The sequence below is a fragment of the Petaurus breviceps genome, unplaced genomic scaffold (assembly GCF_028583685.1).
Source record: "Petaurus breviceps papuanus isolate PSGF00001 unplaced genomic scaffold, PetGlider_PUasm1.0 90650, whole genome shotgun sequence".
Lineage (NCBI taxonomy): Eukaryota > Metazoa > Chordata > Mammalia > Diprotodontia > Petauridae > Petaurus > Petaurus breviceps.
In genome coordinates, this window is record NW_027187299.1 from 4,305,706 (window position 1) to 4,330,833 (window position 25,128).

General features: G+C 38.9%; 1 protein-coding gene across 2 annotated transcripts in view; it reads left to right on the forward strand.

The window, feature by feature from the left end:
* SIPA1L2 (signal induced proliferation associated 1 like 2) overlaps nucleotides 1-25,128 on the forward strand; it is a 255,321-nt gene that overhangs the window by 207,161 nt on the left and 23,032 nt on the right. Inside the window, exons 12-19 of one of the 2 annotated variants that reach the window (XM_069064868.1) lie at nucleotides 5,538-5,795; nucleotides 7,869-8,021; nucleotides 9,664-9,761; nucleotides 10,235-10,338; nucleotides 12,651-13,039; nucleotides 17,478-17,702; nucleotides 20,625-20,778; nucleotides 24,578-24,797. In XM_069064868.1, the coding sequence (XP_068920969.1) occupies nucleotides 5,538-5,795; nucleotides 7,869-8,021; nucleotides 9,664-9,761; nucleotides 10,235-10,338; nucleotides 12,651-13,039; nucleotides 17,478-17,702; nucleotides 20,625-20,778; nucleotides 24,578-24,797 (1,601 nt within the window). The remainder of the gene's footprint in view (nucleotides 1-5,537; nucleotides 5,796-7,868; nucleotides 8,022-9,663; nucleotides 9,762-10,234; nucleotides 10,339-12,650; nucleotides 13,040-17,477; nucleotides 17,703-20,624; nucleotides 20,779-24,577; nucleotides 24,798-25,128) is intronic. The other variant, XM_069064869.1, reaches the window with a different exon arrangement.

Consider the following 25,128-nt stretch of genomic DNA (forward strand, 5'->3'; position numbering starts at 1 on the left):
ATTAAGAATTCTAAAAGACAAGGGAAAAGTAGAGGAAGACTTAAAGAACAGGGTGTGTAGGTAGCCTCTGCCAATACACAGAGGTGAGAGATGATATTGTAGAGATCAGGAAATATATGTTGGTTGAGTTTGGCTGGTATATGGGGGAGTAATGTGATATAAGACTGAGATATAAAGGTGGGGGCCAAATGGTAGAGGAATTTCATGTTAGAGCAAGTAATTTATATGTTTTCCTGTGGGCGGTAGGGAAATCCTAAAGGTTTTTTAGCCTAGGAGAGTCATGCATTAAGAACATGATTTTGGAAGCTTTGTAAGGATGGACTAAAGAGCAGAGAGAGTGGAGGTGGGGAGTTCAGTTAGGTGACTATTGTAGGGATCCAAGTGAGGAGTGAAGAAAGTATAAATTAAACTGATGGACCATGAATGGAGAGAAGTAGTTCAGATGCATGAGATTTTTTGGAGGTAGAATTGACCTTCCTTCCTTCCTTCCTTCCTTCCTTCCTTCCTTCCTTCCTTCCTTCCTTCCTTCCTTCCTTCCTTCCTTCCTTCCTTCCTTCCTTTCTCCTTCCTTCCTTCCTCCTTCCTTCCTTCCTTCCTCCCTTCCTCCCTTCCTCTTTCCTTCCTTCCTTCCTTCCTTCCTTCCTTCCTTCCTTCCTTCCTTCCTTCCTTCCTTCCTGAGGGCAAAAGGTAGGGCAATTGGGGTTAAGTGACTTGCCCAAGGTCACATGGCTAGTTTTGTGTTAAGTGTCTGAGGCTTCATTTGAACTCAGGACCTCCTGACTCCAGGGCCGGTGCTCTATTCACTGCGCCACCTAGCCACCCCAGAATTGACCATATTTTAAAGCAATGTTTGGATGTAGGGTCTGCAGTGAGAGAAAGGGAAGAATATAAAATAACTTAAGGTTTTTAAGCCCAGGAAATTTTGTTTTGTTTTGTGGGGATTGCTCCTCAGCAGAAATGGGGAAGTTTGTAGTGGATACATGATAATGTTTTGGATAGCTATGTGTAGGGTACCCATGGGATTTCTAGGTGGAGATGTCTTACAGGCATTTGGAGATGATCAGAGCACAAATCTAGAGCTTGAAAAGACTAATGAATAATTAAACAAACAAATCTAGTCCAGACCCTTTATTTTACAGATAAGGAAACTGAGGCCCAAGGAGGTTAATGATTGGCCCAAGGTCATACAGATACCTTTTTATGCAAAGGTTCAAGAGAGAGAATGAGTCAAATCTAGATGCTAGTGGGAGTCAGTTTTATAGAAGGAGTTGATTCTTGCAGGACTGGATGACAAAAGTTATGAGAGAACACAGAAAGAAACATATAATACATCTCATATTCCAAAGCCAAATAGATGCTATTTTAAGGTACTTGCAGTTTGGGAAATCAAGCCATTGATCCCTCTATATTGCCCTGCACACTTGAGTGTTGAAAGAGAAATTACTTTTGAGGAATTTTTTCAATAATTCAGAAGAATGCATGACTTAAGTTGGTGTGGGCATTCCTTCCACCTAATCAGATTTCAGCCCCTCCCTGCTTTAACAAATGGCCCCTTCATGAGTTGCCATGGCAAAAAATAGTTCTTCACCTGATGGCCAACCTTCTGGTGATAAACTTCCCCAAACAGCTGATAGCTTTCAAGAATAATAGGTCACTTTGACACCGTTATGAGACAATATGTTTAGATTTTAATGCAAGCTTATAGGTTAATAGGAAGGAGAGGGGGGTTAATTTTAAGACTAGATGCTTTGCATGTATATGCGTATCTTTTTGTGCTCACAAAACCCTTGAGGATCATTTATTCTTTATTTCTTGCTGCTTCTTTCTGTAATTATGCTTTTGTAAATTCTGTAATTAGGTTTTTCTGTAAAGGCTTTTTTTTAAGCACAGTTATGATATGGTTAAGCTATAGAGGTACTCCCAATTACAGTGGATATGCGTGCTTGTTGTAAATGAAAGTTCAACAGATAGGCTGAGAGAGATGTCATTATGTTGCATTTAAAGGCAGGGTTTTTATGTGGCTATGGAGGCAGCTGGTTCATAATCGGTATGTACAAAAGCCCCTCAGCTTTCCTCAGGAGTATTATACTCAAACTTTTTAAAACCATCATGTAGTTCGTTAAAGGTGGAACATCTTAGAAAGTCCTTTGTTAACTCTAGAATGAGTACTGAAAGGTCCCAGGGCTTTTAAAGCTGACTGCTTCACATATAAGCATATTAAACCTGAAAAGACTTGCCTTGAACGCTACAATATCAAAACTTCCCCAGGCTTCATCTTGGAATGACAAACTGGAGTAATTGGCTTTGTGAGCTGACTCTGAACATGTTAATGGTGCTATTTGTGGTGTGTAACTTGTTAGTGGAGACCCAAGGGTGAATGTAAATGGCATAAAATATATTTTTCCAGACCAAAAGAACTTAAGTACCTTACTGATCTATTGAATATAGGAAAGAGAGCATCGAGAGATTGCTTCTCTGGGAGCCATCAAACTGGGTAAAAAAAAAATGCACCTTTGATGGCTTAGAAGTACTCAAGACTTGGACATGAGTTAGCTCTGAATTTTTCATTGATTGTGACTTATTTATTATTTTTTTTCCATACCTTACCACCATCAGCTCAGGCCAAGTCAATCATGTTAGTGCTAGGGATAAAAAAATAAAAAGCAAATCCCTTGCTCTCAGTGATCTTGCATTTTAATACAGGGGAAATGTCAGGTCATTTGTTAGCAAAGACCAAATACATACAGGTTACATGCAAAACCATTTTAGGAAACCACCCATTGCTGGGGGAATCCGGTAAGGTCTTGTATAGGAGATGGCCCTTGAATTGAGCTCTGAATGGAGTTAGACTCTATCATAACAAGGTGAGTTAATAGGCTTACAAACAGGGGATGGAAGTTTGTGTATGAGTAGCAGTAAGTAGGTCCATTTGGCCGGACAATAGAATGTCTAAAGGGATGTAATGTATAATAAACCTTAGAAACTGGCAGATTGGAGCCAAAGGTGGAGGACTTATAAATGTCAAGGGAAAGAGATTATATTTTATCTTGAGGACAGCACCAAGGAGCCAGTCCTACAAAACTTTGTTCATCCATCCAAAGTCTGTCCAAAGACATGACAAAAGAAACATTGAAAGATTTATTTATTGGCTCTGTTGATGCCAGGATAGTTAGTCACTGGCAGCAAGACAGGGTCATCTGAAAGGTTCAGTTTTGTGGACTTCAACTCAGAAGATGCCAAAGCTGCAAAAGAGGTCATGGAAAATGTGGAGATTGATGGAAACATGTGACTCTGAACTGGGCCAAGCCCAGTGGCTTTGGAGGCCCTGGTGACAGTTGTAGAGGTGGTGGTTATAGACTTCAGTGATCGAGAAGGTGGTAGTGGAGAGCAGGGGGCCTTAGTGGCAGAGGGCCAAGGAAACTCTGGAGGTCAGAGGAGTTTCCAAAGAGGCCAGGGAGAAGGAGGAGACAAGAAACCACAAAGAAACTAGAGAGTTCTCCCCATTTTCATTTCCTCTGCTATCTGAACAGACTCTGAGTGTTTTATCCTGTCATCTGATCATTGAAAGATCCTTCTGAGGACCTTTCAAGACAAACATGCAGCCTGGAAGCCTTCTTGGAAAAACCTGGATGATAGGAAAGAGAGTGTTGGTTTTGACTGGATGAATGTTCTATATAGTAACTTTTCGTAGAAACTGATGATTTAAAAAAAAAAAGCCTACAATATCTTAATAACACTTGGAATTATTATTATACAACATAAGTACTTTTATCAACCATCAATTTTTAAGCACCTACCAAATGCTGGGAACTCACAGAGGGTATATTATTAAGATACAAACAAGATAAATATAAGAATAAATTGAGGGTCATCTATGAGGGAAGACACAGAGATTAAGGAGGACTAGGAAATACTTTTTTTGCAGAAGGTGAATCTTTAGCTGAGACTTAAAGGGAAGCCAGAATGAGATATTGTAATAAATTATATGAGAGGGATGAGAAATTGGAAAACTAATCCAACTGTTTGCTCAGGTTCCCAAATTCTGTTGGCAGATTCTTCATTTTTAATGTCATCACTTTTTGTGAATTAAAAGAATGACTGACTAATATCACCTACCCATCGACAACAAAAACAATTAAATGTCTATTATACATAGATATGGGTTGGTGGTGATAACTAGTTTACATAGCACAATCCTTGTCCTTAGGGAGCTTTTAGTCTACTTAGATAAGAGTATAAACGCAGATCACTGAAATGCATAATATATTGGGGGCAAGGGGAGAGACAGCTTATCATGGCACTGGAAAACTCTGTGTGACTTTTATTAGTGTTTGCTTAAAACAGCTTCCCATTCAGTGTTCCTTTATCTGAAATAGTCAACCCTGCTTCCCTTTAAGTCCTAATTAAACCCTATCTTCTACTGGAAGCCCTTCCCAACCCTTCTCAATTCTAGTGTCTTCCCTCTGTTAATTATATATTGTTTATCCTGCTTTGTACATATTTGTTTTCATGTGATCTCCCCTATTATATTGTAAGCTCCTTGAGGGCAGAGACTGTCAGTAAGTACTTAATAAATGTTTGTTAATTGATTGACTATCTACAGATGGATTCATATTGACTTCAGATTCTTCTTACCTTCATCAAATTAGCTCACATTTAGATAGTACTTTACAGTTTGGAAAGAGCTTCTTCAAAACAATCTTTTTGCAAGAATTTATTATTCCCATTTCACAGAGGCGGAAACTGAGAATCAGAAAAGTAATTTGCCCACAAATACATTGCCAATAAATGATAGGACTTGCACTTGAACTAGGTCTTCCGACTACCTTTTTTCATTATCTCATATTACCTCCACTGCCCCCAAGTAACTAACTGGGTTTTAGATGATCCATAACAACCAGTTAGCTCAGTGAGTAGAGTGCCAGGCATGCCGTCAGGAAGATCTGAGTTAAATCCAGCCTCATACATCTAATAGCTGTATGACCTTGGGCGAGTCACTTAACTTCACTTTGCCTCAGTTTCTTCATCTGTAAAATAGGAATAATAATAATAGCACCTACTTCCTAGGGTTATTGTGAAGATCATATCAGATAATAAGTGTAAAGCACTTGGCACTTAGGAAGTGCTTTATAAATGTTTGTCTTTTTATTGTTATTAATATCATCTTTATAATAGCAAGAGGTTAGTAAAAGATCAGAGCCAATCATAGGAGGGGGTGAGGATGCATGTGCTTCTCTACACTAAAGCAAATGGTAATTATTGTATATTATCAATGGTGGATGGTTTTATTTTGTTGAGGATTATCCCATCACATCCCTAAGCATAGATATTTGAAACTGGACATAGATAGGAAATTTAGAACCCTCTGATTCCGTTTGGGTGAGGTTTGCAGCACCACCTGCAGTGTGCCACCATAGGGTGTTTCCTCTCAGGCAGAGGATGAGCCCTAGAAAGAAATTGTGAGATTTTAAAAGTATGAGCGTGTGGATGTGCGTGACTGGGCTGGGGTGACTCAGTGTCTCTTCTTGGCTCCGTAGGGGCTGTTCTGAGCTCTGCCGAATCCCCATGGTGGAATATAAACTGGACAGTGAAGGTACCCCCTGCGAGTACAAAACCCCTTTCAGGAGGAATACGACTTGGCATCGGGTCCCTACTCCCGCTGGGCAGCCCCTGTCTCGTGCCTCCCCAATCCTGGGAACATCTGACCGGCTGCCCTGCCAGCAGCTTCTCCAGCAGGCCCAGACCGCCATTCCTCGCAGCACGTCCTTTGACAGAAAGTTGCCAGATGGCACAAGGTAAACTCCTTCATTCTTGAATTTCTCCCCTTTTTTCCTGTGGGCTCTTCTTATAAGCCCCTTGGGTTTTAGGGTTTGGTGTCTTAGGATGGGACTTTTCCTTGGCTCAGTCACTCATAAATTAACTTGTTCTAAACAGTGGTGTCCAGACAGTTGGGCTAAGGTCAGAAGGAGCTTGGGGTGAAAGTAGGGGGTAGGTCTTCCCTCTCTCATTTTAGTGGTTCCACGGGAGAGAACCGGAAACTTCCCAAGGAGCAGACGGTTCCCCACAGCAGAGTAAACAGTGTCTCCTCTTTCCCCATTGTGAAACACAAGCTGCTTGGTAATTTGTGCTCTAAGCATCCTGGGTAAGATAACACTGGAAACTCTGTGACGGGAGCCTATGTAGACAAGTAACGAACATAAATAAAACAAAACTGTCCTCTGCAAAATTAATGATTAGATCCCATTATCATAACATGGGCTCCCTTGCAAGAAGTTCTGTGATCATTAGGAGGCCTTATGCTTTCCTTTCCTTCCTTAAATCAAGCATAGTAAGGTTTTAAAAAATTATTATTCGAAGTAAATTACTTTCAATGAAGGGGAAAGCATGAGTTTAAAACTTGGGATGGTATTCTTTAAATGCTTAAGAAGTAGTTAGAATTTCCAACCTGTATAACTTTTTAATTTTTATTACATATCTATAGCTACAGATGTACACACATACATATATACACACACAAATATATACATACATACATTCTTGTGTGTGTTTATATGTGTGTAGGAGGATTTGGATAAATAGATACAGACGCTTCCCTAGATGGCAAAATAAAGTCATTTATTTGTGAAGAATCTGAACTTTGAACAATCAAATTTCTATTCTTTTTTTCCAATTAAATGTATAAACAATTTTAATACTTTTTAAAAAAAAATTTGAGTTCCAGATTCTCTTTTTCCCTCCTGTCCCCTTTTCCCCCATGAGAAGACAAGTAATTTGATATGGGTTATACATGTGCAGTCATGCAAAATATTTCCATGTTAGTCATGTTATGAAAGAAAACACAGGACCCCCCCCAAAAAAAAAAGAAAAAGAAAGTAAAAAAAGTGTGCTTCAATCTGCATCCAGACCCAATCAGTTCTTTTTAACTCCCATTTTTAATGTTTATTATTCTTGAAGCTTGGAAGTGTTTCTTCCCTCTGCCTCTTCTCATTAAAGTATACTGTTTCTCCAAACAAGGTTGACAGGCTGTGTATGAAATGCGGTAATTGATAAGAGAGCCTTATACATGTTGATTTGCCAAATGTTCTCTTACTTTTCTTTTCCCTTTCTTTATTCATCAAATTTCAAGAGACTCTCATTCCACTCTCTGCCCAAGGAAGAGCATTTAATGTAGTTCAATTAAAGACAGTGAATTTAGTGACTATTCCATACCAATAAAGACACAAGTAGACAATCCAAGATAATCCTAAGAACTTGATGTGCATATATGAAGTAAAATCCTTTATCAGAGCTTAAATGGAGGAAAAATTCCTCAAAGATATTTTCTATATTAAGATGCTTTACAGTAAAAAAATATCAAATAAAATAATATCCAGAACAGATCTTGTAGCAAAAGAATTTGAGAGCTATTTTTGTGCCTGCCCCCAATATTAACTCATTTTTGTGTTTCATGGGCAAATTGTACTCTCAGTGAAACAGGATTACAATGAACAGTGATGATCATTTGAAAATGAATAGAGCTCACCAGAATGCCATGGAGTATAATGAAAACCTATTGGTGCCGTTCTTATCCCAATTTTACAGTCTTTTCTTTTGCTCTGTTCCTGTTTTCCTACTTTCTGCATTCCACATGAATCTTTATACTGAATTTCTGTAGGTGATTAAGTGTGGTTTTGTTTCTACACATTTCTTTTCACTGTAACATTCTCAACTATAAAGCAACTGACATATCTCATTATAATCAACTCTTAATTGCTTATGGCTTAATTATACTGTTCTGAATGGTTTGGTGGTTTTTTTTTTTCATCTCAACATGTTTCTTTCTTTTCTTTGTAATTGTAAAAAATGAATTTATTTGTAAAACAAAACAGGCCAGGTCAAGATGTTGAAACTCCACAAATACCTCAGTGCACTGTTAATGATTCTAGTCAACATTACAGAAGTTCACCAAGCAACCAGTCATCTTCCAGTGACCCAGGACCCAGCGGGAGTAGCCACTGGAGACAGCAAGTGGGATATGACGGGTATTAATGATTTTTTATTGCACTGTAGTCCCCTATTTTCTATATAGGATTTAACCAGGATTTTTTTTTAAATCACATCATATCACTGCTGTGGGAACAATGGTTTGGTTTGTTGTTGTTGTTGTTGTTATAGTTGGCTCTTTATTTTTCCATTTCAGTAAAATAAACATAAACTTGAAAATTAAGCCTTTAGGGAAACCATGAAGACCAGCCTTTGGTAGCTTTTCTTTAAATACTGAAGAGGGGTGAGCTCCCAACCTTCTTTAATGCAATTTTTTCCCTTTAAGATACTGCTCAGAGTTAAAGGATAAAGTAAATAATAATTCTATAAATAGATGAACATTTTAAAGTAGTAGTTTTAACTAATTTTAATAGCAAGCATTTAAATAGGTTTTAGAGGTTTGCAAAATGCTTTACAAATAGCTCATTTGACAAAATTTTAACAAAAAGGCATTTTTTTATTCATAGCCTTGGTGTGTGACAGATTCCCCCCTAGCATTTGACATGTTATCCAAGCAGCAGAATATTGTTGCCTTGACACGTTTCGCTATAAAACATCCCTGGTCATATATGCATACTGTCTAGGAGCAGACTGGAGCAAAGTCATATGGTTCATTGTGAGCATAGTGACAGCTGAATTGATTGATGCTAATAACAGAGAAAACATTAATAAATTTCATGGTAAGAAAATGGGGGAAAAATGCTCATCTAGTCAGACTTTTCTGCAAGTAGTAATTGCTGCTAGTAAGTAACTATGTATTGGTGTGTTGCTTTGCAACTGAATCCAGTCTGCCATTTTAAGGGAATGATTTAGAGAATGACCAAGTCACATATTAGCATGAGAGGAAAGGTTTTATGTTACTATATTAACATGTGCAAAAGAAAGCCTACACCCATTCCTTTTGCTTCTTTCTAATGTATGTAGAATTAGATATTTGTATTTTAAGGATGTTTATGTTACTTTGTGTGAAAAACACACGATTTCCTAAAAATTGTAAACAAATTATTTGTATAAATAGATGAACATTTTGAAATAATAATTTCCTAACTAATAACAATAGCAAGCATTTACATAGCATTTAAAGATTTGCAAAATGCTTCACAAAATAGTTCATTTGACAGAATTTATCAAAAACCTTTCTTTTTCATAGCCTTTTGCATTCTGAATTTTTTTAAAAAATTAAGTTTGGATTTTGTCTAGGGTTTTCTTAGCTAGGCCTGCTTTGCTATTGCTCAAAAGCCAGTCATTTTTTTTTTTACCATTGCTTTTAAAAATGATTAATTTTAAAGGAAACAACAAAGGCAAGAGGGGCAAATGGAGAATGCACCCTGGATGGATCTGGCTGTGTTTTGCCACAGATCCATCTTATGACTAGTTATTTAACCTTTTATAATTCCCATGTGGTCTTTCTTAGTGACTGACCATTTGGTGAATTTAGCAAAGTTCTGCAGACTTCAAGATACACTCAGCTCCAGTGCTGGGCTTGAACTAAAAGGCATCTACCTTTTTACGAGGAAATGGCTTCTAAGCAAGGCTTCATTTTTATTTCTCTTTTGGAAATTTGAGATGTAAAGAATGGTCATGATTATGGGTTGGTTTTGTTTAAAAAATGAGAACCTTAATTTCCCTATTTCTCTTTAGGTGCCAGTCTCCTCTACTTCATGAACACCAGAGTTCCGGTCCACTGGAGTGTGAAGGAGCCAGAGAGCAAGAAATTATGGAAGGAACTAGACTTTCTGGTAATTATATACACCACAGGGTTCATTAAGGACTTCCGATGTTTGCTTGTCCATTCATCCAGCAGATGTTAACCAAGCATTTACCAACTGCCACTAGTCTTCCCATTTTCTAGTACTTTAGGTCTGCCAAGCATTTTCCTCCCAACAACCTAGTAAGGTAGGTGATACTATGTGCATGGCATTAATGGGGTATAAAGGTTAATGAGACATGACTTCTACCATCCAGAGAACTAAATAGGGGGACTATGGATAGTAGAAGTTGTTGGCTATGGGGGGTAGTGTTGGAATTAGAAGTTACTCTGGTACCAATAAACGCTTAACTGAGAGTGCATTTTGGTAAGATCAGGAAGGCCTTGAATCACATTCCTTTGTATTCCCACCTGATCATTTGTTCTGCAGATATCTTTCTTTCCCTTGAGAATTTTCCTAACCTTAGAAATTGGGAATTCAAATCTTCTCTCCATTTGTGGCAGAAACCAAGTGGCATGGACCACCTTCCAAAGTCTTGAGTTCCTATAAAGAGAGAGCCCTGCAGAAAGATGGAAGTTGCAAAGACTCCCCGAATAAGCTTTCTCATGTAAGTCTTTAATTCGTAGATTAATTAATTGTCTGTGTGAACTATGTCAGAGCCAGTGATATATAAGAGAGAGACTTCAGGCCAGATTCTTTTTTTTTTTGCTTTTTAGAGGGCAATTGGGGTTAAGCAACTTGCCTAAGGTTACACAGCTAGTTTTTTTGTGTGGGTGTTAAGTGTCTGAGGCCAGAACCGAACTCGGGTCCTCCTGACTCGGGGGCCAGCGCTTTACTCACTGTGCCACCTAGCCGCCCCCAGGCCAGATTCTTTAAGGGTCACTCTTCATCTTCACAGGTTGCCTTGGAGGTGAGGAAAACCAGAAGTAGGCTTTTTTATTCTGATTTTACAGAGAAAAATGCTAGGCTTCAGGGAGAAGTAAATGACTTGCCCAAGGTCACGACAATCAGGGACAGAGCTAAAAATAGAATTCCAGCCTTCTGGTTCTTATTACTGGATCATATTATTCTCCTCTAACACTTCCCCCTCCCCTTTTAATGCAAACAGTTTTTAACTTAAAAAAAAGGCCAAAATAAATGATAGAAAGTTCTCTGGTGCAACTTGGGATCAAGTAATCTATATTTAAAATCAGTGCATGACAAGAAAAATTTTGCTATGAAGGTACAATTAACACATATGTATTCTAGTTCACAAGAACCATACTTTTAATGAAACATAAAACAAGAATCTGTCCATTCTTAGTGATTACTATGTATTTCCAGAAACAAATCTTAAAAATAAAGGTATCTCATGAATGGCTGCACACACAACATAGTTATGATTACATCATGATGAATAAACTTATTCTCCATGGACAGATTAAAGTTTAGTAGCTCAGTCCTGGGGAGTTGCCTGAGGCACAGTGCCACCCAATGACTTCACTGTACTCAGACAGCAAGTAGATATCTCAGGAAGGATTTGAACCCACTCCCACACTACTCATTATGCCACAAATTGCATTAATGAAAAATTGGAGTGTCTACCCATCACCATCTTGAATCGTCTTTATGATATTTAAGAATAGTATAGATGTTCACTAGCCAACCCCATTCCACATTTCTTCACCTGGCTATTGGAATGGAAGACAAAAACTCACTCTGTCCAGTTGTGTTTTGTTTTCTACTGACCCAAAATCTATAAATCCCTACCTGCAGTTTAAGCATTGGCAGAGTGCTAGGGATAATGACATCTGCTAAAAAGATCAGTGAGACTTACTTAAGGGTCTAGCAGGAACATGTGTAACCTATGGCAAATTGCTTACCTTCTCAGGGAGGGGAGGAAAGGAAGGAGAGAATTTGGAATTCAAAAATTTTTGAAAATCAATGTTAAAGATTGTTTTTACATGCAATTAAAGAGAAAATAGAATTTAAAAAAAACATATAGCAGGAAGAAAGGGCAAGCTACTTTAAAATAGATTAGGGACAGGGCCTCTTTCCAGTTTTGGTTGTCATTTGCTAATTGGCTCCCAGGCCTTGGAGATGGTGGCCTTAACTGTACGAGCATTGCCGACGTTCCTCTAAAGACAATATGATCTCACAGATAGAGGCCTTCAGATCCCTCCTTAGTCAAGTACTAACTGACTGACCTTGAGCAAGTCACTTAACTGCTCTAAACTTTTTTCCACATTCATAAAGTGAGAATAATGCTTAAAGCTCTATTGACTTGCCAGCTGTAATCATAGTGCTCCTGATTGAGCAGAGCCAAAATCCTGGCCTTTCTCTGCAAAAGAGCACCCAACTACCTAAATATTCTGCTCCTGCTACCATCTTCCCCAAATAAATCATGGAAGTACTTTCCCATTAAAATCAGTCCTTGTCCCTTCTGTAAATCATCTTCCTACTTCCATTGTGTGTATATTGTCCCTAGCTCTTCTCTCTGTTACTGACTTTGCAGCCATTTGGATAGGGACAGATGACTGTATTCTGTCTGAAGAAGTTGGTATTCATTTATTTCAAGCCAAGCTAAGTGAGGGAGAGGGCAGGGGGGAGGGTTTGAGAGGGCCTGTTCTTGCCCAGAACCATCCTTTAAAATAAACTTGTTTCGCTTTTTTCTGATTTGCTTTTGCTGCCTGTATTCCCTGTGTTGTACAGTAGGGGCTTAACAAGTGTTTATCAATTGAGTGATTTGCCTGCTGAGCGATGCTCTCTGTCCCATGTTTCTGTAGTTACTGTTAGTGCTTTTTAATCCTGTGTCCCTCTCGGCAGTGGGCGATGGTCAGGCTTTGGTTATTTGGAGAGGCATGTGTGAGACTAATAGAATTCATAGATTGATGGAATAAAAATCTGTTTAAAATGCTCTTTCTTTTCTTCCTCTTCAAGATTGGAGACAAAAATTGCTCCAGCCATTCTAGCAGTAACACGCTCTCGAGTAACACGTCCAGCAGCAGTGATGACAAGCACTTTGGTTCTGGAGACCTCATGGACCCTGAATTGCTGGGATTAGCCTATATCAAAGGGGCCTCCACCGACAGTGGCATTGATACAGCCCCCTGCATGTCCGCTTCAATGATGGGCCCTCTGCATCTGACGGGCAGCAGGCCCATGATGCACAGTCGGGCCGAGCAGTGGGCCGACTCTGCCGAGGTGCCTGGCCCGGAGGAGGAGCAGGCCAAGCTCTTCGCCGTTCATAACTATCCATCCGCCATCGCCATCAGCAGCACCGCGGAAGGCAGCATGGGGGACCTCAGTGAGATATCTTCTCACTCCAGGTATGTAGTCTGAGTGGTTTGCCCTTTCCTTCTCTAGCTCATTGTACAGGTGAGGAACGGGAGGCAAATCAGCTTACATGATTTACCCAGGGTCCCTCCAGTAAGTGTCTGAAGCCAGATTTGAACTCGGGAAGGTGAGTCTTCCTGACTCCAGACCTGGCACTCTATCCACTGTGCCTTCTCACTGCCCATATTTTGCTTAAGGGAATGCTTGTGATGAATAGCTAAAATGAGATGTTAGGATTATCCTGATGTCATTTATCTAAATTCTCCCTACCCATTTTCATGGATGGTTGAGAGTTGATTTCTTGGCATCTTAGGAAAAAACACCTTTATTATAAACATCTTGTTAGGCTAATGTAGTTGGCATAAGTAGAATTTTATGTGGCCATCCAATATTGTTTGGTTGGTCATCTTTGCTTGCAAGGTGCACCTTTATATTGAGGCATCTCGTAGTGAGAGGGATATAGATATTTATGCCCAAGGGAAGCAGGGTTTTTTGCATACCTTAACTCTTTATTTAAATTAGCATGGCTCCTACTGCTGGCAGGCGAATACAAGTGCTAGATTGAATTTCTGATTGGTTTTGTTTTCCTTCCATCCCTTTAAATTGCATGTGTGCACATCTGTCATGTATAGTGAATTGTGTTGTGAGAGTTGAATCTTTTGCGATTCAGCTTCCTTTTACTCATAATTCACAGTTGATGATGACTTTGAACTCCATTTTCAACTTAATACTGGAGGCTTTTGCTTTCACCATCACTCAGACTCAGAGATTCAAGAAAGCTCAGTCCAGCTAGTACCGGAACCAGAACCATCTCTGCATCTTAATGTGAGATTTGGTCATGAAATTCCAGAACACAGTTTTGTATACCTTTTCTTCCTTCCTGGATAGAAACATGAAAAAGACTGAGGAATAAGATAATTTGTTTTGATTTAACCTGGTAGAAAAGGAAAATATACTGGAATCATTGAAACACATGGGATCTATCTTAAGCTATTTTGATTCTATAAACTTTGAGAAAATTCTGTAGAATCCAGATGAGGAGAAAATAGATATGCATTCCACATGCCAGATTTGTGTTCTTGTGCTTTGTATTCAATTCAGACAGACATATAAACATAAAGAAGACATGTATGTTAAGTATGTACTGGGTGGGGGAGGAGGCGACTTTGAGTTGCCTAAGATTTCATCATTGGTTACCCCCTCTTGCTGACACAGATTGAAATCCTTCCTCAACTTTGTGGTTGGTTTTAGTTATTACAGATTGACGTGGCCCCTAAAATTCATCACCTCGTAGACATTCTTCTGCCCATAATCTCATACAGACATAAAGCCCCTCATTAGGCCCACACTTTAAGCTTTTTCAGCATGGAACAGGTATTTGCTCAAGATTGCTCCTTGCAATCCCTTCCCTGTTGTTCCTTCAGAACTCAGCTCCACGTCCATCTCCTTTCCTCTCTAGCTGCTGGGACTCCCACTTCCCCACAAATTCCCTTGTATTTACGTTGAATATGTTTTATGTATACTTATGTCTACCTATTGTTTTCCTTAGTAGAATGTATTCTCCCTGAGGGCAAAAACTATGTCATTTCTACATTTGTAACCCACAGTGCCTGCCGCATAACTCTCTATAATTTTTATTGATTTGAATAGAGAATCCAGGAACATAGGAACAAGACTTCAGTAGGAAAAAAAAAATTTTTTTTGTGGTGGTATGAGAAATAAAAAATCCCTGGAGAAAATAAAGTTGATAAAACTCAAAACTTTCTGATTTGTGTTTTCTTTTTATTTTTATAAAAGTTATAATCAGTTATACCTAACATTTGGATACTTACTCCATGTAAAGTAGTGACTAATTCCCCCCATACATACACACACACAAAGCATTCAGTAGAAGGAAACAAATTGTGAGGTAGTTATAAAGCTTCTTTTTTGGTAAACTAGCTTTGGAAACCTAAGGGGCCGCTGACTTTTTTTTTTTAAAAGCAGTCAGGGTTAAGTAACTTGCTCAAGGTTACACGGCCAGTTATTTCTGGGTGTGGTGCTAAGTATCTGAGCCCAGATTCAATCCCCAGCTCATCCCAACACTGGGGCCAGTGCTCTTACTCGCTGAGCCACCTGGCCGCCCCTAAGCAATTGGGGTTAAGTAACTTCCTCAAGGTTACATGGCCAGGTGTTTCTGGGTGGGTGCTAGGTGTCTGAGCCCGAATTTGATCCCCAGGTCATCCCAACACTGGAGCCAGTGCTCTTACTTGCTGTGCTACCTGGCCGACCCGAGGGCCACTGACTTTTTCATATATAAGTAGCAGACATAAATAGCTCTGGCATATACTGAAGAAGAGGGGATTTGACCTTCTTCTGTCTCCCCTCCTAGAGACCTCTTTACACAGGCTTTCTCTTTTCAAGCAGGATCACTAGTGAAAGACCTGGTGACTGGATTTTTGGTCTGCAGATACTGCCAAAAGTTTAAGGTCAAAGCCAGTTTAGCTTGTGATATCAGAGCTGTATTAGTGCTTTAGAACGTCCCAGTCATCCCTTCTACCATGTTACCAATCTCTCTCCCCCATCTCCCTCGCATACACACCATCCCCTTCCCAACTTTCTTTGGTGTTTTGGAGATACTAGAGCTTCACAAGACAGAATAGTTCTGATGAGAAAAGGGGTGGGGGAGGGTTTGTAAAAAATGACAGTGCCCCAAATTTAGGGATGTTTTAGGAGGAGAAAAGCCCTCAAAAGAAAGCCTGGATATATTTCATAGGCTTAAAGTAGATCCTACAGAGGAGACTGGAATGAAAAGTTTCATATTCTCCTCTCCAGGTTCTTTCAAGGCCCTGGGGATATAGTTTGTTCTGGCCCAGGCATTTAAATTCCTTGATAGCAGCTAGGTACTCCGATATTACTGCCTTGACTTTCACTTCCCTGTTAAGCACTTCCATTCTCTTCTTATTGTATAGAGATCATTCTCCTCTGCAGAATTAAGGGAGTTGAATAGTTTTACCTTCCACTTTTCTATTATTATATTATCATTCTGAATCAAATACTTCTTTCACCCTTCCTGTGTCTCTCCCTTCCCCCCCCCAAAGAAAAGCCCTTTCTATTGTGTTTAACCATCATTTCGAACTTCAACTTGTGCAAGGTCTTTGTCTTCGTAATAATTTTTTTTTTATACAACTTGGTCTTTTTTTTGTGGGTATGTGTCTTCAGTTACCAGGCCTTATTTCATTTTAAAGAATTTGCCGTTTTAAAAGTCTTAGTTCCCTGTTCATTGCCTTCAGTTTCCTTGGATACCTTCCCCTGTTCATCACAGTTGATTTTGATCATTTCATTGCCAAAATCTTGTTCTCCAGAGCCTCCCATCCCACAGGAAGCAATTCCAGGCCATGAGATTCTATCTAACCTCTCTCCAAACTCCTCAAACTTATGGATACCCATCAGACCCTGCTGAGACTCCCTCTTCTTATCTCACTAAAGCTGAGGATGAGAAATTTCTAACTGAATGTTCTCGTGCTGTAAATACGCTTCTGAAAAAGTGTGCAAATCAATTTAGTAAGCCAAAGCACGCTATCTGAATATGGGCTACTAATATTATAAGTCTAATCCTTAAAAGCTCTGATTTTGTAAATCAAATCATATTTTCAATGCACAAGGGTACCTTGCTATTTAGGGGGACCCATAAGAAATCCTTTTGTAAAGCAACATTACTGTACTGTGAATAATCAAGTTCTAATTTGTCTGCATTGTAAGCTTAGTTTTCCATAGGTCATGTTTTATGAATGCAAAATGCACCAGAACTAAGGACCTCTTGTATTAGAAGCTATATTTTTAAAGCATTTACATAGTGTTTTTGTGTTTGTAAAATGGTGTAAGTTGTTTTGGGATTCTGTTCATTAATTTCTCTGCAGTCATTCTTGTGAATTAGGTCCCTTTGTAGATCAAATAAGAATATACATAAAGGGCTTTCCAAATCTTAAATCCCTATATAATTTGAGCTGTTACATGAGAAAAATGGAGATAAAAGAGCTTTGAGCACCATATTGGAGGACCCCTCAGTTAGTGGAGGATTCAAAATAACAGGAGTTCTTAACCCTTAAGTTACATGTTGGTAGGTGCTGTGGCTTCATTTTCTCACTAATTCACCTGAAGTCTGGCACAATGTGATTACTGTTCTTAACCCAGGTTGTGCCATTCTGACTTGTAGGTTTCCCCAAAGTCCACTTTTTAAGGTTTTTGGCCTACATTTGTGTCCATGAGTTGGGTATGAAATGTGGGGTATTGCATGTGTAAGCAGTTACACTATACACTAGTCCCTTTCTCCCAGTCTTGTTCTGGGAGAGGGGAAAGTATAGCAATTGTGGGTATGATTGGCAGTGTCCCAGAGCTGCTAGGAATATCATTGTAACGCTGCTTTTGTTTCTTTTTTCCCCCTTTCTTCAGTGGTTCACACCATTCAGGAAGCCCTTCAGCACACTGTTCTAAAAATAGTGGGTCTTTGGACACCTCCAAAGTCTACATAGTATCACACAATAGTGGCCAACAGGTTACTGGGTCATTATCCAAATCCTACCACAGGCAAGGAGCAGTTAGCAAATATGTTATTGGTTGGAAGAAATCAGAAGGCAGTCCTACACCCGAAGAGTCTGAAGTAAATGAATGTCAGGGGTAAGTAAAGCAACTTCTTTTTCCTTTATCTTGGCAAAATAGTGAGGAAAGAGAGAAAAGGAAAATGAGCTTTTCTTCCAGAGGCATACATCCTTCCTTAAAGTAATGATCTCTTGAACTTTATTTTTTTCAAAAATTGTTAGATTTTAACTTGTATTTTTTTCTTCAAACTACTATATACATTCTCCAATTTCAACATAAAGAATTAAAAATATTTTTTTTTCTTCCTAAAGGCCAAAGCAATTTTTTTTTCAATAGAAATACTTTCAGTAAAGTACCGTTTAAGTTTAAATCTTTGGGAAATTAACAAATTCAAGGGTAGAGAGTGCACACGTTGATTCTGTGGTAGAGCTAAGTGATCTTTTAATAATAACAAAAAAAAGTATGTTCAACCTAATTTTAACATTGCTTTGGTTTCCTTTTTATTCCCTAGACTTTGAAAGGTTGGGGTTGTTTTATACTTATTTGTAAAAAAAAATGCTTACTGAGCCCTCAACAAAATCTTTTATGATATTTATGATTATTGCATTTCTGATGAAAGTGGTAGATTCTTGTATATTTCAGGATGTGCAGGAGAAGGCTAACCAAATCAATTTAGTTGTTTTTTAAAGATTCTAACCTAAAAGACATTTCAGTTACTGGGTTAACATTTTCTATTGGACTAGCCCACCATAATAACATCAGATACTATTGCTTTCAAGTGCATATTTGTTCTTTGATGAATGTTAAGGATGCGTTTGTAGTGTTTCTGGGGCTTTATTTTTTTTTAAAAGGTTATCTTTTTTAAAATTTATTTTCCATCTTGTAATCTCTCAGATGCATGGCTAAAAGGTATTTTTATCTTCTCATATCATTATAGGCAATGTAGTATAGCGGTTAGAGAGCTGACCTTAAAGCCACAAAGAAAGTCTTATCTCTGACCCAGGCTGGACAAATCATTTAACTTCTTAATGCCCTAGCTAACTCTCTAAGATTGAGAGCAGCACAGGTCTTTGGAAGCATTGAAGGAGAAATTAGTGTCGAGCTACAGCGTCGAATACACTTAAGTGTCCTTCAGTGTCGAATGCACTTAAGGGCAAACTGGCATAATGAATGTATTGGAAAATGTCAGACCCCCAAACTGACTCAACTTCCCACAGATATTCCACAATGATGATGACAAAAATAATAGAGGCTAGCATTTGTGTAGCACTTTAAGGTTTGCAAAGCATTTCAAAGATAATATCTTATTTAACTTCTGTTTGCTTCATTTCCTCTTCTGTAAAATGGGCATGAAAATAGCACCTACTTCCCAGGGTTGTTGTGGAGATTAAATGAGGTAACAATTGTAAAGTACTTAGCGCCATGTTTGACACATAGAAAGCGCTATATAAATGTTGTTGTTGTCCTTATCATTAATATTAATATTATTCTCACCACAACCCTGGGACAGATAGGTACTATTATTATTCTCATTTTTGTAGATGGAGTTTAAATGACTTGCCCTGGGTCATGCAGCTAGTATCGAAGCTCATATTTGAACTCTGATCTTCCTGACTCTAGACTGTACCTACCTAGTTGCCTATGTGATACAAATAAGGCTTGCTAGTATAGATCAACCCCTCCCCCCATAGATAATTGTTTTACAAAAGCTGGTGGCAAGGCCCAGAATGTGGGTCTGGACCAGATAACAGAAGTTGGTCCTTCCAGAGCTCCACTTTGTAAAAATACTAGAACACCCCTCATAGATTTCATAAGAAGGCTCTTTGCACATGCCTGCAGATCACCAACAAGTACATCTTCCACATTAATGTTCATCATTTGCAAAGCTTCCCCTCATCCCCTGTTTGTATGTTTTTCACGTGTTAGTCCTTGAAACACTAGCAAGTGTATGGAAATTTATACCATTTTGCGAACAAAGTGATGGAATTTTTCCTGCCTAGTTTTGTGTTTGTAAGTGAAAGTTTCCTGTTTCAACATTTTCTCTGAAAGCTTTTGCTTAGCTTGTTGCAACACAGGCATCTCTTTGAACCAGAATGCCTTCAAGGTTCCAGTGATGAGAGCCCTGAACAGCTCATTTGCTGGAGACTTAGCTGCCATGGTACAGCATAATTCCTAGAGTTACAGTTCAATAGCAAAGGCCATTGCCTCTGCTGAGGCTACTACAGTCTCTGATTGCTCTGCATTTGGCAGGAAGTGATTGGACTCCAATTTATGCTCTGTGTCTTTGGGAATCTATGGTCGCTCAAATTGCATTTCCAAAGTAAACTCTTTAAAGATCACTCATTTGCTTCCTTCCTCAAAGAGAACTGAAAGACAATAATCCAGTTTGACAGCCTTTTGTTGACCATAAATACATTTTTATATACTGATAATTAAGGGAGACAGATGTTTTGTTTAACCAAACAGCTTTATGAAATTGCTGATAATTAAAAATGCTTGGCACATGCCAGAAATGGTTACTTTTGAACCTTGGTCATCTCCTCTAGACACCATAGGATTGGGATGTGGGGTCCAGGTGTCTGATCACCCTCAATCTCCAAGTTTTTGAGAAGCACACACAGTGATTTAAAAACATTGGCTCATCTCTATTGAATTATTGAAATTCTGTTTCCAAATCCAAACTAGGAAAAAAGGAAACAGGCTTCACTGGAGGAAGCAGCAGCTTGTTTCCATATATTGTGCTCTGGGATTCTGATTTGTTTTCTGAATTATTCAAAAATCTTGTCTAGCAATTGAACTTAGTTCATAAATGTAAAATGACTTGGGGATTTAGAGTGAAGAGGGAGAAAAACTGAACTGACTTAATAATAAAGTAATGCACATGTGTATATGTGTATGTGTTTTTGAACACTGGTTACTGCATTTTAATTTATCACATCATGAGCAGTTTGATGGTTGGCTCCCTGATCCTCTCTTTTATACTCTTTTATGTCCTAACAGAATGTATAGTGATATGGAAGTCATGTCCACATCAAGTCAACATCAGACCGTGGTTGAGGATGCAGTTTCTGAAACCCAACATGTTCTGTCCAAAGAAGACTTTTTGAAATTAATGCTTCCCGGCAGCCCTTTGGTGGAGGAGGGCCGAAGAAAGGTTAGCTAACTTAAAGGAATTTTCAGCCCCTACAGGAGACAGTTACTTAGAAGTAGTTCACTGTTGTTCCCAAAAAGGATCCCGATAGAACCCACTCTTTCACATAAATTGAGTGTATTTAAAGGAAGGAGGCACAAATAAGGGACATTAATGAGTGGATAGACAGGGACACTAAAACCTAAGAGTGGAAGGAGCCGGTGAACGGAGTGAGGAACAATTTGTGCATCTTTTTTCATTTATGGTTTTAGCCTCTTTGCAGAAACTTGAAATAAATGGAAATTGAATGAGGGTGAGGTTAATGTGGATTCAAACCAGTTTGAAGAACTCCAGTAATTGTGATAATGATAAATGAAGGCCTCACCCCAAATGGTACTAAAAGCCTGCCCATCTTCTATTGAACATTGGGCTTGAAGCCCTGGAAGAAAAATGTATATTATTGCAAAGGAAAAATATGTTTAAATATGTTAGTTCAATATTGTCTGTTGTCATTGGTTTTAAAGTGAGTTGCTATTATGGTTTTTAAAACATGGCCATATAAAGATAAACAAATATGATTCTTAAAAGCTCTGATCTGGAACAGCCTAAAGGAATTTAGGTGGGCACTACAGTATTGGATGTTAGAACATCTCTCTGGGTTCAAGGCCTGGCTTCACCACTTAAGTAAAGTAAAAAATGGGTCAGCTAGACGGCACAGTGTTGGAATCAGGAAGACCTGAGTTCAGATGTACCCTCAGACACTGGCTAGCTGTGTGAACCAGGGCAAGTCATTTAATCCTGTTTTCCTCAGTTTCCTCATCTATAAAATGAGGATAATAATAGCACCTGCCTCCCAGAGTTGTTGTGGAGTTATGAGATATATTTATAAAGTTCTTAGCGTAGTACCTGGCATGTAGTAGGTGGTGATATGCAAATATTAGTGATGGTGATGATTATGATGATGATGGTGGTGGTCCTGGTCATAGTGGTGATAAGACCTAGAAGAGCGGGATTTTTTTTTGGAGGGGGGAGGTGAGGCAATACAGCTGGGGTTAAGTGACTTGCCCAAGGTCACACAGCTAGTAAGTATCAATAGTCTGAGGCCGAACTTGAACTCTAGGGCCAGTGCTCTATTCACTGTGCCACCTACCTGCCCCTGGGATTTTTAAGTGATTAGAAGTTAGTTTACATTTAGGATTTCCTTTTCATACTTCAGCTATGCTGCTTAAACAGATTTTTTTGTCTCAGAGCTAGGAAAAGCTAGGTGACCTCAATTCACCTCTCTCTCTCCTTTCAGCTAAATTGGACATGCTGGGGAACTAACATCCTTCTATCTCCCAGCTTAGGGAAGGTAGGAGGGAGGCAGCAAAGGGAGAGAGGCAGTGAATGCTGCTGATTACTTTTCCATTCCTTCTCCTCTCCCCCAGCAAGTGGTTAGCTCCCTTTCTAACTCCTATTTACTCTGACAAAAAGAGAACATGTTCCATTTAGAAACCTCTGCTGGTAGCAATGATTATTTTATGAAAGCAGAAAGATCAGGAGGGGAGGGTTTTGCTGTAAAAGCAGTATATATCCAATGCCCATTTCAAAATGGAGAATGGTATGGCAAGGGAGGGGGAAGAAATATGCAAGTAAATATAGTAATTATAAAGACAGAATAATGTCAGTGGATTGACTGCTACCCTGACAGGTCTATTAGATTTAAAAATGGAAGAGGTTAGGAAAATGGAAGTCTGTTACTTTCTAGCCAAGTGAGATTGAGCATATCATTTAACCTTGTTTGGCCTTAATTGTCTTTTTTCGGTCAAACGTCAGACATTGCCTGCCCAAAGGCAGAGGGCTGGGCAGGAGACTAACTTAAAATTCTTCCCAGCTCTAAATATGTGACAGTTGAATTGGAAGCATTTGAGTATCTCAGAGCTGGAAGAGACCTTAGGAATCAGGGGAGTGAGCAGAATGCAGTGACTTTGAAGGTAGAAACTCAGGTTCAAACCCTGCCTCTAATACTACCTGGATAATCCTATCCACTGATCCTTTCTGGGCCTCAGTTTTCTTATCTGTAAAATGGGGGTGAGGGGTTAAACTAAATAGCCTCCAAGGTCTCTTCTTATTCTTGATCTGGGATTCCATTTTAGACCCTAATTTTACAGATGAGGAAGCCATGGCCCAGAGTTTTAAATGCCTTCTCTCAGACCATATGTAGCTAAGTAGGGGAGCCAAGACCAGAATCCGGGCTTCCAGGCCAGTGTTGTTCCATTGTACCATATTATCCCTTATTGAAATATAAAATGTTCCTGCATTTCCATTTGTTATTGACAGTGAGTCTAAAAAAAAAGAGCAAACAAACAAATTCTGGCTTCCCTAAAATGGAATCATACTCCAATTAACTGAATTATAACCCTGGAATAACACAAATTAGTTCCTACTTAAGACCCCTTTATTCTCTTCTACCTATAATAATATGCTGAAGAATGTGCTAGTCATATGTGTAAAGGGAATCCCCTAAGAAGTGGATCCTGATGAATCTCTTATTCTTAACATAAATGTGCTAACACATGTATGTGTGCTAACATAAGCTCATCAAAGCTTTGAACTGCACTAAAATTTTTTGGCACATTATGTATATATGTATGTGTGTATACATGTATTTTCCAAAGATATATATTATTCATATATGTACATATATTTTATGTCTCTATAGGATATATTATATATAAATAATATAAATCAGAAAACAGCAGTATGAGTTTAGCTATGAAGGCAGGCTATTGCAAAAATAAATTCTGATAGCATATCCTTTTTTTGTCAAGAGATTCCTCTTTTAAAACCACATTTTCCTTTCCTGGTATATGTTTAACTTTGTAGGCCACGTACATGATTTATGTAAGCATTCATCAGTTAGGAAGAGTCGACAGAATGGAAGGAACACAAAGAATAGGGATATTTTTAGCCCTTCTGCTGCATTCACAAACTTAAATGCCCATTTCTGTGCTTATTTGATGTAAACAATGTTTAAGGACAGCCAGGCGATCATACTTGTTTATCCAACGGAATATGCCTCAGGATGTAAAAGAACATGTTGGAAATGCAGGGTTTTGTTTGATTTTGTTTTAAGGTGGGGTGTGTGTGTGTGTGTGTGTGTGTGTGTGTGTGTGTATACCCATGTATGTATATCTTTTCAGAATCAAGTGTTTTAGTAAACTTGTGAGATTTTTTTTTCTCTAAAAGTTATCTTTTAATATAGCTAAAACAGTTTAATGGAATTCTTTTTTTCACTAGACTTTACCATTTTCATTAGATTTATTTGGGTATCCTACAAGGCTGTGATATTTGAAATTAGTTTTATTGTCATGTGGATTAGATTGAACCTCACATGCAGTTGATCAGGGTCTAAATTGCCTGGTATTAAAAACCTAGTCGTTTCAAATTAAAATCCAGCAGCTTCATGTGTGCATGTGAATAAATGTTGCCTGAAATGGTAACCTTCTCTATTTCCTGGAGCCATCATCATCATAAGGTTGTAGAGGCTCCATTTAGCATTTCAGAATTAATAAAGCTGTGTAGCATCTAATTAATTCATGACCATATTTTGCAGAATGTCAGAGGAGGAAGCATTAAAATCGAATAACTGCTCTGAAACACCAGGGCATTTGGCTGGGGAAGTCAATGGATTTCCTTCAGCTTTTCTAAATTGGTGTTTTTATGTCTTAACTTTGACCAGTTTCATGACGCTGCATCAGCCCATTGCATTCTAATAGAGTTTATTCCATGCCTTCATTTGTTTACTAATGCCCCTTTCCCCTCCCTCTTTGCAAACATGCAGTTTTCATTTTATGGGAACCTGTCTCCAAGAAGGTCCCTGTACCGCACACTCTCTGATGAAAGTATATGCAGCAATCGCAGAGGATCTTCCTATGGCAGCTCACGGAGTTCCATCCTTGACCAAGCCTTGCCCAATGACATCTTGTTCAGCACCACCCCACCCTACCATAGCACGCTCCCGCCTCGGACCAACCCAGCACCAGGCATGGGAAGCCTGAGAAGTAAGTGATGTCAAGTCTCTGATTGTGCTGCTATCTCGCGGCTTGATGTTCTTATCTGAAGGGCTTCTTCTATTAACACTACATCATGTGCTTCATCTGATTAGACCTGGATCTGAATCCCTGGTGTCCTGCCTGCTCACAATGTGACCTTTAAAAAAAATCGCTTCACCTTTCTCTGGAACACAGTTTCCTTATCTGTAAAATTAGAGGGGTTGGACTAAGTTTATAGATCTAGAGTTGAAAGGGACCTAGTCATACCTCTTCACTTTACAGGTGAGGAAACTGAGGCCTGAGGAGGATAAAAGTGTTGGCCAAGGTCACATTGTTCGTG